General features: G+C 30.1%; 1 protein-coding gene across 1 annotated transcript; it reads left to right on the top strand.

Annotated features, from left to right (window-relative positions):
* The first annotated feature begins 7,398 nt into the window (after positions 1 to 7,398).
* LOC129976649 (ran GTPase-activating protein 1-like) lies at positions 7,399 to 15,585 on the top strand. Its single transcript, XM_056090330.1, has 2 exons — positions 7,399 to 8,578; positions 14,893 to 15,585. The coding sequence occupies exons 1-2, from the start codon at positions 7,489 to 7,491 to the stop codon at positions 15,543 to 15,545; spliced, it is 1,743 nt and encodes a 580-aa protein (XP_055946305.1). The 5' UTR covers positions 7,399 to 7,488; the 3' UTR covers positions 15,546 to 15,585.
* The last annotated feature ends 984 nt before the right edge of the window (positions 15,586 to 16,569 follow it).

The following is a 16,569-nucleotide window of genomic DNA, read 5'->3' as shown; positions in this document are numbered from 1 at the left end:
CATTCAGTTACCTATAAATATTGCTTACAAATAAGATCATTCCCTTGATAATATTATTCTTTCTTTTCGAAGTGCAAAACTAGAGCTTTCTTTAGTCACCAAAATTCTTTTCTTCCTATTATCATTTGCCCCAAAGTTAATTATTCTTCTCGTCAAATTTCTGATTGTTGATTTATTAAGTTGTTATAATTGTTATTTGTATACATTTTCCTGTTTTTAAAAATAACATTTTTTTACATGAAAATTGATATATATCCTGTCCAAGCATATTATTTATTACCTCAGATTGACCATCTACTTTTTTATGTATTTACTTCGACTTTTTTTATATTGTTTCCCTTTCATATTTTTAAACCCCGTTGGTTATTCACTTCCTTCTAAGGTATTGTGAATAGTTAGATAATCAGATGACTACACATTGGAGTTGCTAGTTAAATGACTGTCATCGTGATATCAGAGAGGCGGCAACTAAGGTCGAATCCTAATGACTATCATCAACATGGTAGAAACCTTCAGGAATGAATTCCATCATTGGAGTGGAGGTCATTCGACTCCACAACATTACTGCGCTCAAAAGAGAAGCGAGAAACAACCACTGAAAATCTTCTCATTCTATATCTGTAGTGTCCACGTTGGAGTGACTAATAGGAAAAGAATCCCTGCTTAAAGGGGAATCGAACTTCAGAAATTTTTACACCGTAGACAAACATTTGTTTCAGCATTCCTACCCACTAAATCGGATTAATTAAGAATACCTGCCTCCCTTTCTCCACGGAAAAAACAAATAAAATAAAATAATTACTTCACTTAATATTTTCTTAATAATTAATCATAATTTTTTTATTTATATCGAAGTTTATAAAATACATAAAAGAAAAATTTTGTTCAACAATGCCAATGAAAATTCGCATACCAAGAAAACTTTCATTTTGGTAAAAAAAAAATAAAAAAATAATAATAATAATAATTAAGAAATAAAGGAAAACGATAATATAAAAGTAACAGAAGTAACAGATGGTGGTATAAAAATTTTACGAACAAAAATAATTATTTTATACAAAAAAGGTTTATATATATATATATATATATATATATATATATATATATATATATATATATATATATATATATATATATATATATATTTGCCTATACCCCTATAACTATCTAATACATAAAAATGAATTTTTGTTTATTCGTACCTTATGCGCTACTGTACCATTCAACCTATTGCAATGAAACTTCGTCAAATTATTGCTTGCACTTGCGCGAAGGTTATATTTTAAAACTGACAATTAACAAAAGACAAAGAGTTAATGGCAAATGGCACATGTCATTCGGATTTAATCGCACATATTTCAACAAATGAAACTATTATGACTGATGTCAATCAAAAAGAATGAAATGAAACCGAAAATATTGAATGCGAGCACTCATTTTTTACTTCTCGTTAATGTATGGTCATCTATGCAGAATGTTGTATTTCAACGTGCGCAACATTTTATCTACGGCGAACCTCACATATTATTCAGAGTTTATCTCACACATTCAAAACAGAATTATTATTTCTGATACCGATTAAGTTAAGTTATAAATACAATGGAAATTTTCCAGTACAAACAGTAACTCTTCAGCTTATTTAGTGAATCGACAAACGATTTTTCGGTTATAGAAGCATATATTGTGTTGATTTCTTCAACAAAATATATGTCCCCAAACCTTCATCACTTAGATCTACTAGCGCAGCATATAGAAATAAATCGATTCGAGATTTTTCAAACAAACAGGGAACGACAAGCGAGGAATAAATAGGGACGACGAATATTTTCAGAGCGGTTATTACGTAACGAATATCAAAAAGTCACAAATACAAGTGATCAATATTTTTCAAAGAGGGGTGTGATTCAAATCCTTGATACGATCTTACTGGTGATATTTCGATTACAGGTTTTGGATCACGATAGAAAGTAACAATCGATACGATATCACTGAAATTTGCCGGAGCGGTGACTTCACTGCAAAGTTACAATCCATACGATCTGTCCAATGGAAGCTCTCGAAAGAAATCTGTGATTGGATTGAAAAGTGAACGGACCGGTTATTGGAATTATTGTATCGTATCATTGAATTGCATGTCACTGAAATTTATCGGAGCGGTGATTCACCGGAAAGTGCGAGGCTTCACTGGAAAGTACGAAGTCACCGCTGCACTTTACGGGAGTGACCGATATTCGTATTTGATGATGCGCTATTCCATACAGATCATTTTTAATTGCTCGTGACGTGATTGATTTTGATTACATGTACTCTGTTTACTGCTGGCGCCATCTATTGGTAGAATATAGGACTAAAGTAAACATTTTAAAGAAATGACATATATTTTTAACTCATCTTTTCCAGAAAATGGTTCACTCTAATAAATAAATTAAATAAATAGTTTTGAGAAGAAAAAAATAAAATTTAAGAAGTAAGCTGAAACAGATAAATTAATTCATTCACACGTTAATTAAATTAGTAAATTAAGTATTAATTACAATGAATAAATTTTATATTTAATATTAAGTAATAATTTTTAATTAATAATATGATTGAAATAACAGATATTTGGAACGCATATTTAAAAATAACAATAGCAATATTATTTGTTATTCAAAAAATCGTGGATTATGCATCTCTAGGAATAAAGCAGGTCGTTTACGAAATGAAATTTGCGTGCTTCAGAATCTCAAGATCAAAATTCCGTAAGAATTGAAAAACGGCGTTTATATGCTACCTGATTATGTGCATCAGAAAAGACTAATATGCGGCAAGAAGAGAGGCAACTATTCTTAACGAAAGTCGATTAGAGAAGATGTGCAGATTCTACGCATTCCCATTATTCCCACCGACATACCTTTTGATTTCAAACGACTGTAGTTCCTCATTCGACATGCATTCTCGATGACTATCAACAAGCGCAAAGTCAATCACTTCAATTGTGCGGATTGAACCTAGAAAATCCACGTTTTCGACATTGGGTTGTTGCTTACGAGTCGAACAGCCAAAACAATTTATTTATTTTTGCTGAAAACATAAAAGCAAAAAAATATTATCTGGCCTAAAACAGTTGAACAATGAAGTCAAAAAAATTGAATAAATATTATTTGTACTTCTCCTTTATATATCATTAAATTTCAATGAATGTATTCATTGCTGATAAGAAAACAAATATCAATCTTTCTATCGTTCCTAATTAAACAAGGCGGCTATTTTAAATTTCAAACTTTATTTCCAAAATTATTTCTTCAGCGGCAGCAACGCGTCGATTACCAGCTAGTTTATTGTAAAAAATTCCTCAGTATCACTGATTTCGATGAAATTCAAGATTTCTTGAAAAATTGAAATTATTAAAAACCAAGCTAAGCATCCATGTGACTTAGCTGATTTCAAATAAATCTATATATTTTTCAATAACAAGCATGTCACATGAACCATTCGCCCAGCCTCAACAACTGGTCTGATTTCGCAATTATTGTTTCATATGAAATCTCGTATTAAACATTCATAGGAATATATATATATTGTTACGAATCTGTGAGGCGGCTTCCCAGCATAGTTGGTTCCATGGGAGGTCCCAGAGCTTGGCGACAGACTTGGCAACCATTTGGCGACGAATTTGGTGCCAAAATTGATTATACTCGAAACATCGAGAATTTTCCCGATTCGTCCAGTAGGAACAGAGTTACGCCTCGAACGTTCCTGATTGGTTGAGAGGCTTCTAGCCCCGCCTCCTGATGCCTATAAAAGGAAGCAGTCCTGCCGCTGACGGGGTAGTCGTGGACCAGTGGAGTCGAAGAGTAGTCGGGATCGACGGTGAATTGAGTTGCGGACCAGTGGAGTCGAAGAGAAGTCGGGATCGAGGGTGAATTGAGTTGCGAACCAGTGGAGTCGGAAGCGAAAGAATAGTCGTCGTGGTGAACCAGATAGGAGTCGTAGTCGTGGACCAGTGGAGTCGTCGTAGCCGGAGTCGACGATAAAGAATTGGCCTTCCAGAGATAAGCGGAGCAGCGACGGAGTCAAGCTAGTGCTGAACTAAGCTGTGTGCTACTGTCTGCAGTAGTCTGTTGTATGCTGCACGTCTCGGCTGAAGATAATAGTCTTCTGTGCTGTATATAGTTGTCGTCTTTGTGCTGTCCTGTGTGTCTTCGTGTAAATAAACGTCGTTGTTTTATTTTCTACTTCCACCTGGTGATTGAGTGTTCTTCACACCATGTAACCCCCACTATCCAAACGAACCCTGGACAATTTTCGTAACAATATATATATTTGTTGTGATGCGATATAATTAATCAAAGCTGATCGACATAACTAAATACTTGTTCTTTATTAATACGAACCATTTTCAGTGGCAATATTTTAACATCAATATAATTATTGCGACAAAATTTGATGAAACACATATCTTGTCAAAGTAAACGAGGGTTTAATTTTAAATGCTGCCATAAAGCTTTCTGATTATTTAGTTAGCTATGATTGAGAAATGGCGACATTTATTGGGTGAAAATTGACGAAATCAGTCAAGTTATTGAAATTTGGGGGGGGGGAGAAGTGTCTATTTTGCGATATCTGTCGAAAATGGAAGGGCAACCGATCCCTGATCTATGATATCTAAAGATACTGAGATTTCATACGAAATAAAAATTGACAAATACAACACATTATATATTTCTTTCCAGCAGTTGTGATTGTGTTTTCCTATAGAGAATCTACAATGAAGTAATGCTTGTAAAATTTCCTTCGAAAAGGGATGGTGGTTGTAAGAAGGGCATTTTTCATTTATTATGAAATTTTGATTGGGAGTAGAAGTGCTATTAGCATTAGTTTCATATGAAATAAAAAATTGACACAATCTGTAAAGTGAGTGTGGCAGGGGGGAATGAATAATATCTGGATCTCGCGAATTATTTTAAATGCATGTATAAGAAAAGAAAATCTAGTCGCCGAAAACAATTAGTTAATAATAATTCTGAAAACTTCTTTTTCCTTTTATTATAAGAATGGTCGTTGTAAGTAAAATTCTCAATCATATAAAAACTTCTAAAACTTTGTTATTTTTGTAAATCTGACAAAGCGTTTCTACCGAAGAGTCTAAATGAGGTTTCTTCAAAAAGCTTGGTCTCATTTATATCTTGCCATCATGAGAGAACTTGATGTTGTTTTAGTTTGGGGTCTTTGAAGCCACAAAATGCATAAGAAGAAAATTGACGACTTATAGTTTCTGCGACATCAATTTTTCGCTTTTAGGAATACTAAAAGATAATAATGAATCGCCCTATACCCAATAAAAAATTACAACTTGACGCAAATGTCCGCCATGCGCCCGATTCTCCTGTATGGCTAATAAAGAGCACGGACATAAGAAGTTATATATATATATATATATATATATAAGTTTTGAAGCTCAAACGATTTTGAGATGATAGTCACATGACTGTTTAAAACCGGCTTAAGCTGATTATTCACGAAAAAAGAAATTCTGGTCTAGAGAAAAAAAATTTTAGAATTCAATTAAGTTTGAGATGGTCCAAAAACCTCGCTTTTCTAAATGTTTGTGATTCCAAAATTTGAGTCATGTAAGAACATGATGTTTTTCTGTCGGATTGACACTAAGTGACTTCTCATGTGATGAAATGTTCTCATGTGATAGCTTAAAATTTGAGACAGCAGATTTCAATTCCTATTTAATGGATTAATTTATTACTCAAAATTTTGCATGTTTTTTTCAATTTTTCTTCAGATGCATTAATAAAATCTTAAAATTACCATAATGTGAATTAATTTACTATGTTTGTAAAAGTTGAAAAATATTTCAAATATTTTTATATAAAGAAATCAACATTATATAAATATTAATATCAAAATGTTAAAATTATCATGCCTTGCTCTAATAGTAATGTGGGATTAAAGCATTTTTTAAAATTTATTCTGTTTAAGCAATTTATTGCGCGTATGATGTTTAGAATTTTACAAAGAATTCTATTTCACTCTTTTCTTAATGTTAAAATTTTAATATTCAGATTCAAATCAAGAAACGTTTAGCACCTTCGGAAAAATTATACAAAAATAAGATATTAATATCCCAAATTTTTTGAAAGCAAATAATTCGAATCTAAGTAAGTAGCTATTTTTTAAATGTTTAATTCAACTAAATTCTTTAGCAAATCCGAAATTGCCATAATCTTAAGTTACTATTCCAAATCTTGCTTGTCCAATGGATGAAACACCGATTAGCTAAGGCTAATGTTCGAATCACAAAGTAATTTGCAACAGGAGAAGTGACAAAATTAACAAATGTCATTTAAAAAAGAGTCTAAATATGATATATGAAAGTTTTAATTTTACCCCCACCCCCCTCTAATAGGATATTGGGTTTAATTCTTTAATATTACAAACTGTTTGGTACAATATTTAAAATATTGGTAAAGAGTGGCTATTGTACAATGTTGATTCTACACTGTACAATATTCGGATAATATCATAAAATAATGGAACTCAATATTAACAAAAAAGTGCTAAGTTTTCCGCTATTTGAATATTGTAAAAAAATATGATACAATATAGTGAAATACTTTATTGTACATTTATTGATACTTGATTGAAGTACTTGGTATACGTGCCTCTCCCCCTTCCAATTGCTGTGCCCTATAAAGCGGTATATACCCTGCTGGAAATCAAGTTAGTCAATCCAGTCAGAATTAGTCAAGAACTACGTCACATAAACCAAAGTTGAATTGAGCTTATAACTTTTTTTGTCCCAAAATCTCTCTCTGATGATTTGGCTTAACTATTTATGTACTTTGAAGAGAAAAGAAAGCTTTAATTTGGGGGAAAAAAGACTGAACAGAATCCGAACCACTACCTCATATCTCAAACATCTGCAATATATCAGCAAGTGAACAGTTGTATGTTGCACATTTATAACGGTGAGACCATGGGATTTGTTTGCGACAACTGTTCCTTTGAATCCTGAAACAAATTTTCTCTCATCAAGTGATAGTTATTCCTCTCTTAATTGACAAAATGTGTTGGCCGATATGCTAGCCTTAGACCATTCTTTAAAAAAGATTTTCGTCGTATCGTTTCAAATCGAAATATAGGATGTAATGCTTAACAAAATATAAGACTAGACATGATCTTTTGAAAAATGGAAAAGAATACAGAGAAATGGAAGGAGAATTTCTATTTTCTCTTTTGGAAAAATGACGTCATTTACAAAAATTTTGTGTATTTAATCGTAAAAGTTCGTAATTTTATAATTCTTGAGATCGTAATAATTTTTTTTCGTCAACTTCTATGGCTGACCATTTATTTATTTTCTATATTTCTAATCAGAAATCTGGCTGCATTGCACTTCGCGGCAACTGTAACCGCCTTTTGCATCAAATCCACATTTGAATCTGATTCACAAAATTGTTTGTGGTACTTACATTAAAAAAAGTTGGATTCAACATGGCTTCTGTTGATAATTTAATTGAGAAACTTGCAGCTGCATCTGTTGATGAAGAAGACAAAGATAAAGAAGTAAGTTTTGTTGGAAAAGCCTTAACATTAGACACCGAGGAAGATGCTGCCGAAATCGTGAAGGCGATCGAAAATTGCCCTGGCATGACAACATTGCAACTGGAAGGAAATACAGTTGGTATTCCTGCTGCAAAAGCTATCGGCAAGGCTTTAGAAAGCCAGTCTGCTTTTAAAAAAGCACTATGGAAAGACATGTTTACAAGAAGAGATAAGACTGAAATTCCTCAAGCCTTAAGTCATTTGAGTAAAGGTATAATGACAGCAAATGCTAAATTAGTAGTGTTAGACCTGAGTGACAATGCTTTTGGTCCAAGAGGATTGGTAGGTCTCCAAGAGCTTTTACAATCTCCTTGCTGTTATACTTTGGAAGAACTTCATTTTAATAACAATGGGTTGGGTATCCAAGGAGCCAGATTGCTGTCAGAATCTATATCTCATTGTATTGAAAGCAGCCTGCGTGCAGGCACCCCAATGAAATTGAAGATTTTCGTCTGTGGTCGCAATCGACTGGAGAATGATGGAGCAATTGCTGTTGCAGAGTTTTTGAAAGAATTGGGAACTTTGGAATCGATTGCAATGCCTCAAAATGGGATTTATTCTCCTGGTATTAAGGCTTTAGCAGATGCATTCTATGCAAATCCTAAGTTAAAAGTTATCAATCTTGAAGACAATAGCTTGACAGAAAAAGGTGCACAATGCATAGCTGATTGTTTACCATCTCTACATCATCTTCAGATGCTGAATCTCGGTGACTGTCTTGTACGGACAGGAGGTGCTCTTGCCTTAGCAAATGCTCTTGAAGATGGCTGCCCTGAAATTAGAAATATCAATCTAGGCTTCAATGAAATTGACATAACAGGAGGGGAAGCTATAGTTGGTGCACTTGCTCACAAGGAGTCTTTAGAGACTATTATATTAAATGGAAATAACTTTGGTGAAGATGGTTGCCAATTTATTAAAGATAAAATGGGAGAATTGGGCAAACTGGAGGTTTTAGGATCACTGAGTGAAGATGAAGGTAAGATATTCTTTCATTTAATTTGCAATGTTAAATGATATACAAATTTAAATCGTAGGAATTCAAGAGTTGTTATTATGTGTTTTTAACAATTGCTTGCTGGATTTAAGGTCTTCGAGATAGCTTTTATTATAGTGATTTCCATAGCATCATTTGCACAGCATCGCATTACCATATTTATGAGTTTTATTATTTTGATATTCCTGCTGGAAGGATGTTTGTTACAATTTTATCAAAGTAATTATATATATTTTATGATAGTATTTTGAAATTGTTGCATATTATTGCATTGACCACTATAGATTATGTATGCTTTTTGATTATTAGGAATTTCTAGGAATACGTTTGAAAATAATTAAATTGCGGGTATTTCTTTAGTAAATTAAAAACTAATATTATATCATGAATGATGTGAATTATTTTAAATAATTTAGAAGATTAAATTGTACATGTACACTATACATTTTTATTAAATTAAGCAAATATATTTTTGGAAAAATAATATTTTTATTCAAAGATGTATTTTCTGTTGATCTATTAACTATACTAAAAACTATACTTTTTTCCAGCAATATAGCTTAAACTGAGACAGCTTATTTTCCTCTATATGCCTACAGTTATTTGATGAAGTATTATAAATATAACAGAAGGCACTAATATATATATAACTTTCTTTGGATAAAGGTTAACTGTAATACAAATCCTGATTGCTTCTCCTTTTCCCTTTCTTTAAAAGCATTTAAAAAAAGATTGTGTTCTTTTTATGTATAAAAACTGCTGTTTGTTTTCATCGTAAATTATTTTGCATTCAAAAGATAATCCTTTTTAAGAATTACTTTTGTAGAAATTTGAGATGATAGTCTTGGGGAAAAAATTCGATGGGACCTTTTTTTTTTACTTATATAATACAGCGGCCTTCCAGATTCAACAACTAAGATGCTTACATTATGTATAATATAGTTTGCTATTCTTGACTTAATTCTAAGATTTTCAACCCAGGAGCTATGAAAATATTTACACATTTATATGTGTTTAATGCACTATTCTAGGCTATTTGTTTTTGCAATGTGATCATAAAGATAGGATATAATTTTATAGAATCTTGGTATTTGTGTATTTTTATAGTTTCCAGATTTATTTGATGATTTTCAAATTTCACCAAGATTGCCAACCTCTGTTATACATAAGATGTTATGATTTCACCAAGATGGTTGCATTTAAGTGTTTATTTAGTGAGTTTCAGCTTATGACAAGTTAGCCAATGCAGAGTTGTCTATCTCCAAATTTTCCAAATACATACTGTAGATCATTCTGTATTTTTTACATAAAAAAATGTCTACCTAAAATTAATTATTTACCACCTAATTTCAGTTAATGAGATTCTACTGTAAATATAATAGAGTAATAAGTAATATAATAAATATTAAGTGATGGGAAAAAAAGGAACCTAAATAATGAAAGTTATTTATTAAAACTTTTACCTCCCTCATGTAAGAAAGTTGTAGGACAAAAATACTTTTTTTGGATATGAAAATAAAAACTAGTTGTTTGTGTTTAGTTGTTTTTTGTATATTTTTTAAAAAATAATATAAAGAACATACTATTAGATTTTTATAAATTTCTCTCTTGATAAGTCTAAACTAGTAAAGAGAAAAATTTTTAAAAATCTGTCCCATTCGTCCCAACTCTGCCCTGTATTTATCTTTAGAACACATCTGAAATGAGTGATAAAATTTATTTTATTGCAATGCCCAATGCTTATTATATTTATTATAATGTATATCTTCATGTAGTCATCCTTTTGCATGCTGAAATGACAAATAGCAATTAGTTTATCATTTGCTATCTGGTTAGGATAATGCATATTCTCTTGTTTCCATTATTGCAGAATGTTTGGAGAACATAGTCTGTATCCTCTGTACAGTTTGTTGAATGTATTTCTAATTTGTTTTTATTGTTCTCTCATTTAAAAATAACAGACCAGGTTTGGCTCATCGATAAAGTAGGTAAAGATGGTTCTAACAGTAACTGATTGGATTCCATGCCAGAGTAGTGATCTACTCATTGATTTTGGGAAGTTTCAGGGGCATATGTTCTGAATACAATTACAAAAATATGCAAGACTATGCCAGAAAATTTAAAAATGCTATGCTTTTTATAACTATAAATCTTGGAAAGTGAATTCTAACTAAATGTTGAACTTAATGTATAATCTATTTTCATGACTTGGCCTGAAAAGTTAATTCTATAACTTTTTTCAAAATTAATAAATTAGCAAAAAGTGTTACCAAAACACAAATCAGCTTTTAGAAGACTTAATAAAAGAAGTTCCATTCTAAAAAATCATTTCATTTGATTATTAAATCAGCAATTAGATTTATGAATTAATTCTTCACAAATTTTTTTGTCTTGAGGTTAGAAAGAGGTATATATACAATCATTCTTGATATGAAAGGCATTGAACATATTGAAATGAATTTGTTACATTAGGGATGATTTTTTAAAACTTAATAATATGGAATGAGGTAGTTGTTTAAATACACATAACAAATTGTTTATTGAAAAATTCAATTTGGTTTTAACGACTAGTGTTGAGGAATGCATATGCTTTAATAAAAGAAAAGTACCTATATTCTAGCAAAAAATATGGTAGAGAGAAATTAGTCCCAGCATTTATCTAGTTGGAAGTAAATTAAAATACAGATGACAAAAAAAAAAGTCCAAGATATTTGTAGAAATATGTCCTAAGAAATGGATTGACAATCTAAGAAACTATTAAATATTATATGCTATGTACTCAAATAAATGAAATTTTTATGAATCATTTCATTAGAATATAAAAAGTATTTCCTCTATAAACTGTTTGTGTGATATTAAATTTTTCTTGTTTATTGCGATATTTTGATGAGTAAAAGATCATGAAATGAAAATTTTTGCTATTCTGCTAGCTATTTATAATCTTTTATGTATATTCGAGTTGTGTCATAGTAAATGGAATGTTGTAAACCAAAATCATTAGGATTTCAAACTACAAAAATTTGCTTTTTGTTAAATTTCTAATCGACATATCTATATTATATAAAAAGCTGATGAAACAATAACACATAGCCATTCTCAGAAGACATAACAATCAATTGCACCAAACATGCAATCAGAAGCAAGAACACATATTTGCTGAAAAGTTACAACTCATTCACCATAACATTGCATCTAAATTTAAATTCTAAAGAATTTGTTGTTTTTGAGCATTAATTTTGTTTGAAAATAGTTAATCTGAATAGTCAGTGTGATTATTATAAACACTGTTGATGGCAATATGCTGCTATTCTGAAGCTGACTGTATTTATCAACAAAATAGCCAAGATGTAATTAACATAGGGCAAAGAAAGGCTCAAAAAGGTAATTCCGTAGCAATTATAGTGTATTGGCAAGTGGTAGCGAGCTGGAGGCTTAGTATCCTAGTAAGTCATATAATATATATATATATACCCCTTGTCGTGCTTATCAAAGTATGTATGATGGATGGGCTTGTCACTCTAAAAGAAGACAAAATTGAGAAAATCGTTAATTAATCTCAAATAACCATGTGTCTTAAACTTTCATAAATTCGAGAAAAAAAGAAAAAAAGTGTTTACCCTTTTTTTCTCACTTTGTCTAACTTGTCTAAACTAAACTAGTCATTCCTAAAGACACGATTTTAGATTTGAATTAAAAACTTCAAATGTATATTTTATTGGTTAAAGGTAATGTTTGTAATTTTGTATGGTATAGTTATAACTAACAAAATTGTTTTTTAACTATAAAAATTTTCTTATATCCTGTTAATGAATTTAGACCTTTATAAATATAATTTTATTCAAATAGAAAAAAAAAATCTTTTATGTTAAATTTGAATTGTCCAATATGACATGCAGTCTTATAATAAGTTATATAAGTCAATTCAGTGAAGTTTGTATGAAAGCTTATACTGTTATAATGAATTGTATTGATATTTAAAATGTTCCCACTAAAATTTATATATATATATATATATATACACACACACACACTAGCCGCCTTTGAGAACCAGCTGGTTCGCCAATCTTAATATTTGTTTAAATTTTAATAATTAAATATTTTACGTAATTCCTACTTTAATAGATTCTTCATCAAAATATTTTAAAACTTCAAATTTTGATAGTCATATAATTCACTCATAATATTATAAAAGCCTTCAGTCATAACGTAATATGTATCTCTCTAATTTTCTGTTAGCTCCCGTAGAATTTATGCTTTAAATTACATTGGAAAGAATGAATCTGCAATTAATATAATAATATTTTTTACTGAAACAAAGCATTTTTTATAATATGATTACTGTTAAAAGAGTCACAAAGCGTTTAAACTTTATGGGCACTAAAGAATATCTTTCTTAATTTATGTAATATCTCAAGAATTTCTCTACAAAAGTTTCTCAGATTCATCATGAACAGATCGATTCATTAATAATGTTTAATTTTAAATGCATCAAACACTAAGAAAATAAAATGAATCGTTTAAAATAATCGGTCGAAAACAGGTTTAAAAAAATTACTTAAAAAACGATGTACTTAAACTATAAGCATATACAAAAAATATATAACTAACATAAATACAATTTAATTACAAAAGCAGGCAACTAACCTAAAAATAATTTAAATCATCCGTTGATAATGGTTGTCATGTCAACAATCATAACACAATGCGCATGCGTGAATTTTCAACTCCAGTTGGGGTAACGCTATGCTGATTAGAAGTTTTTAATTTCCCTTATTCTGTATTATTTTAATTCAAAAGTACTTCAGAATGAATCTGAAAGATAGATTCATTAACAATGTTTAATTTTAAATGCATGAAACATTAAGAAAATAAACAGATTCGTTTGAAATAATCGGCCGAAAAATCTTAAGCCTAGCCTCATTTCTGTTGGGGAAAAACTGAAGCCTTACTCATTTGGCGGTGGGGAAAATGAGAAGATTTTTTTGGCGGGAAAGTTAATTTTTAATTAATAATTAAAATTCTAATTAAAAATTCAAAAAAAGGGACCCCAGCTGCACATTCCCCACCTCTAAGGTATACATGTACCAAATTTGGTAGCTGTAGGTCAAATGACCTGGTCTGTAGAGAGCCAACACACACACACACACACACACACACATTGAGCTTTATTTATAAGTATAGATATATAATATGACTATTTTTAGCCAAAAGAAATGGATTCATAATAAATCTTACTTGTATGCTTATTATGATTTATAGAACAATAAAACTAAACTTGTCTAAAAAAAATTTATTCAAATTTCTGTACTTCCCCATTAACAGAATCCTAATCATTGTCAACTGAAAAGTTGACATTATTCTGTTTTTGCATTAATATTTACATCTAAGAAAGTTTTTCAAATTAAAAACTCAATATTGTAATAAAAAAGATTAATTTTGTACATAATTTTATTATTATTTGTAATTTTTTATTTTAATATAATAGATAATTTTATATAATTATTTGTATCTCGTATCCTCAATTATTGCAAATTAATAATTATTTTAAAGGTACTTTACCTAAAAATAATGCATTCAACCAAAAAGGCAAAACTAAACAAAATATATATATATATATATATATATATAAATCTCTCAAAGAAATATTCCATCTCATTAGTTATATAATAGTTGTTTATAAAAAATATATTTCTTATAATGAAAAATGACTAATTAAAATCATTTATTAATTAGTTATCAAATATTAAAAATAGTACTGCTTAGCTTAGCTTAGAATTTGTTGATAAATCATTTTAGTCTCATCAGCTATGGTTTAGTCAAGTGTTACTGTATATCATTCACAAGCAGACATCTTTTTGCCATGTGAGTAAATGATGAAAAATGACATTTAAAAGTGATATTCTATAAGTGGATTGGAAAAGTGAACAATAAAATTATTTAAATTCTTGAAATTACAATATAAAAAGTTAAACTTTTTGTTGTGATTAATATAATCATGTCATTGCATTGCATTTCAAAAGTAATATGAACTAAGAAATTTTCAGCATGAGTTGTGCATTTGCTTATAAAAGCAAAATGGATAATTTCATAAGCTCTGTGTGGTGAGACTAATTTGTAAATTTAGTGCTTTGATATTTGTCTTTAAGTGCATCAAAATTCCTCAAAAAACTTAAGCTATCTTTAAAAGCCAATTTAAATTTTAAAAAGTGATGTTTGTTTTTCACTTTCTGTATTGATTGAAAAAAGATTGTCGTTTAGTTTTCTGTTATAATAAAATCCATAAAAACTTATTTTAGGTGAGAATGATGATGATCCTGAAGATGATGACGACGAGGATTATGAAGACATTGATGAAGATGATGATGATGACGACGACGATGATGATTCACAAGATGAATCCAGCAGGGCAATGGGAGACCAAACTCATCGAAGTCCGATGTCCAGAACCAGCCATAAAAGCCCCATGACTAAGCTCAGCTTTGCAGATTTTCTTTCAAATCCTACCCCTGAAACACTTGTGGCTCTTCACAAGGCTAAAGAAGATGTCATGTCAATTCTTCCCAAAGATCCCACAATTACAGATTATCTTGAAGTGTTTTTAACAATATCTTTGGTTGTCACCCTTCAGGATGACAGCGCTAAAACTGCAGCTTCCAAGTATGCGGATGACTTACTATCAAAAGCTTATAGCCTTGATTCAGAAGATGCGACAGATTTCAACAATCAGTTTTTAGTTGTCATTGGGCTTCTGAAAGGAGAGGACCAAAAACCCAAGTATGGTTTAGACATCAGTGGTCCTCTATTGGTAATAGAGCATGCAGTGAAACAACCTTATTTTCATGCTTCTACAAGAAACTTGCTTCAGTTATTCTTATCGCAACCACTGCAGTATGTTACAGCTGAAAATAAAGCAAAACATGTGTTAATGAAAACTTTGTATCAATGTTGACTGGGTAACAAATAATAATAATAATAAAAATTCTTTTTTACCTCCTGTGCCTTTCATACCCTTGTAAAAATACCCATATTTGTAAATTTGTTAATGGCATTCCATAATAAGTTTTGTACCTGATTGGTTCTGTCAAAGATTATAGCAGTTTTCTAATATTTATTGTAAAAGTGACTACTGCTTTCCAAAACCTAATATTGCAATCATCTTTATTAATAAAAGACATTTGCTTGCTATATTTTTATTATTTAAATAGAATATGAATTTAACTTGATGCAAAACTATAATTCAAGGTATTATTATTTAACATAGATTTTTAAACTGTAGGTCACAACCACAATCAAGACTCCAAAAAAAAGTACTATGGCAGTGGTTTTTTTTTTTTTTAATTTAATAAAAAGGAATGAAAATTTTAAGGATTTCATTAAAATTTACTAAGTAGCTATTTGTAATTTGATTAATTTTATGATTATCATTAATTTATTCGATTTATTTTCTTATTTAATTTCTGACTTTGGAATCATAAGCTGAAATTTTTTCTTGGAAATGGGGTTGCAGGAAATCTAAAAAGTAGTTAAATTATCTTTCATAGAAAATTGATATTGCAATACAATAGAGTATACTATAGGAAATAAAAAGTTTGAATAGGAAAAATGTATGAAGCCTTTCTTCTAGAATTAAACGAAGTCTGTTGCTTATAAATAAGGATTCAAAACCTCATGACATTTATTTAACATGAAACAGTAGAACCTTTTGGGGTCGTTTAATTATATATATATAATATAATATTACTCTGAGAAACGTAGAATCAGATTTTTTTTCTAAATATAATAAATCACAACATAAAATTGACGATGTAATTTAATATAAAATTTTTCAATTACTTTAGAACAGGGATTTTAAACATTGCTACCCACTTTCTCATCGGTGCATTATACTTTTTCAGAGAGGAACAGCACACGTTACTTTCCAAAAATAGTTTTGTGATCCACAAAGAAGCTTTGCAAAGGAAGTTAAAAAGATT

Source organism: Argiope bruennichi, chromosome 7, assembly GCF_947563725.1.
Source record: "Argiope bruennichi chromosome 7, qqArgBrue1.1, whole genome shotgun sequence".
NCBI classification, from domain to species: Eukaryota; Metazoa; Arthropoda; class Arachnida; order Araneae; family Araneidae; genus Argiope; species Argiope bruennichi.
Note: the sequence above shows the minus strand (reverse complement) of the source record. Positions and strands in the feature narration are given on the sequence as shown.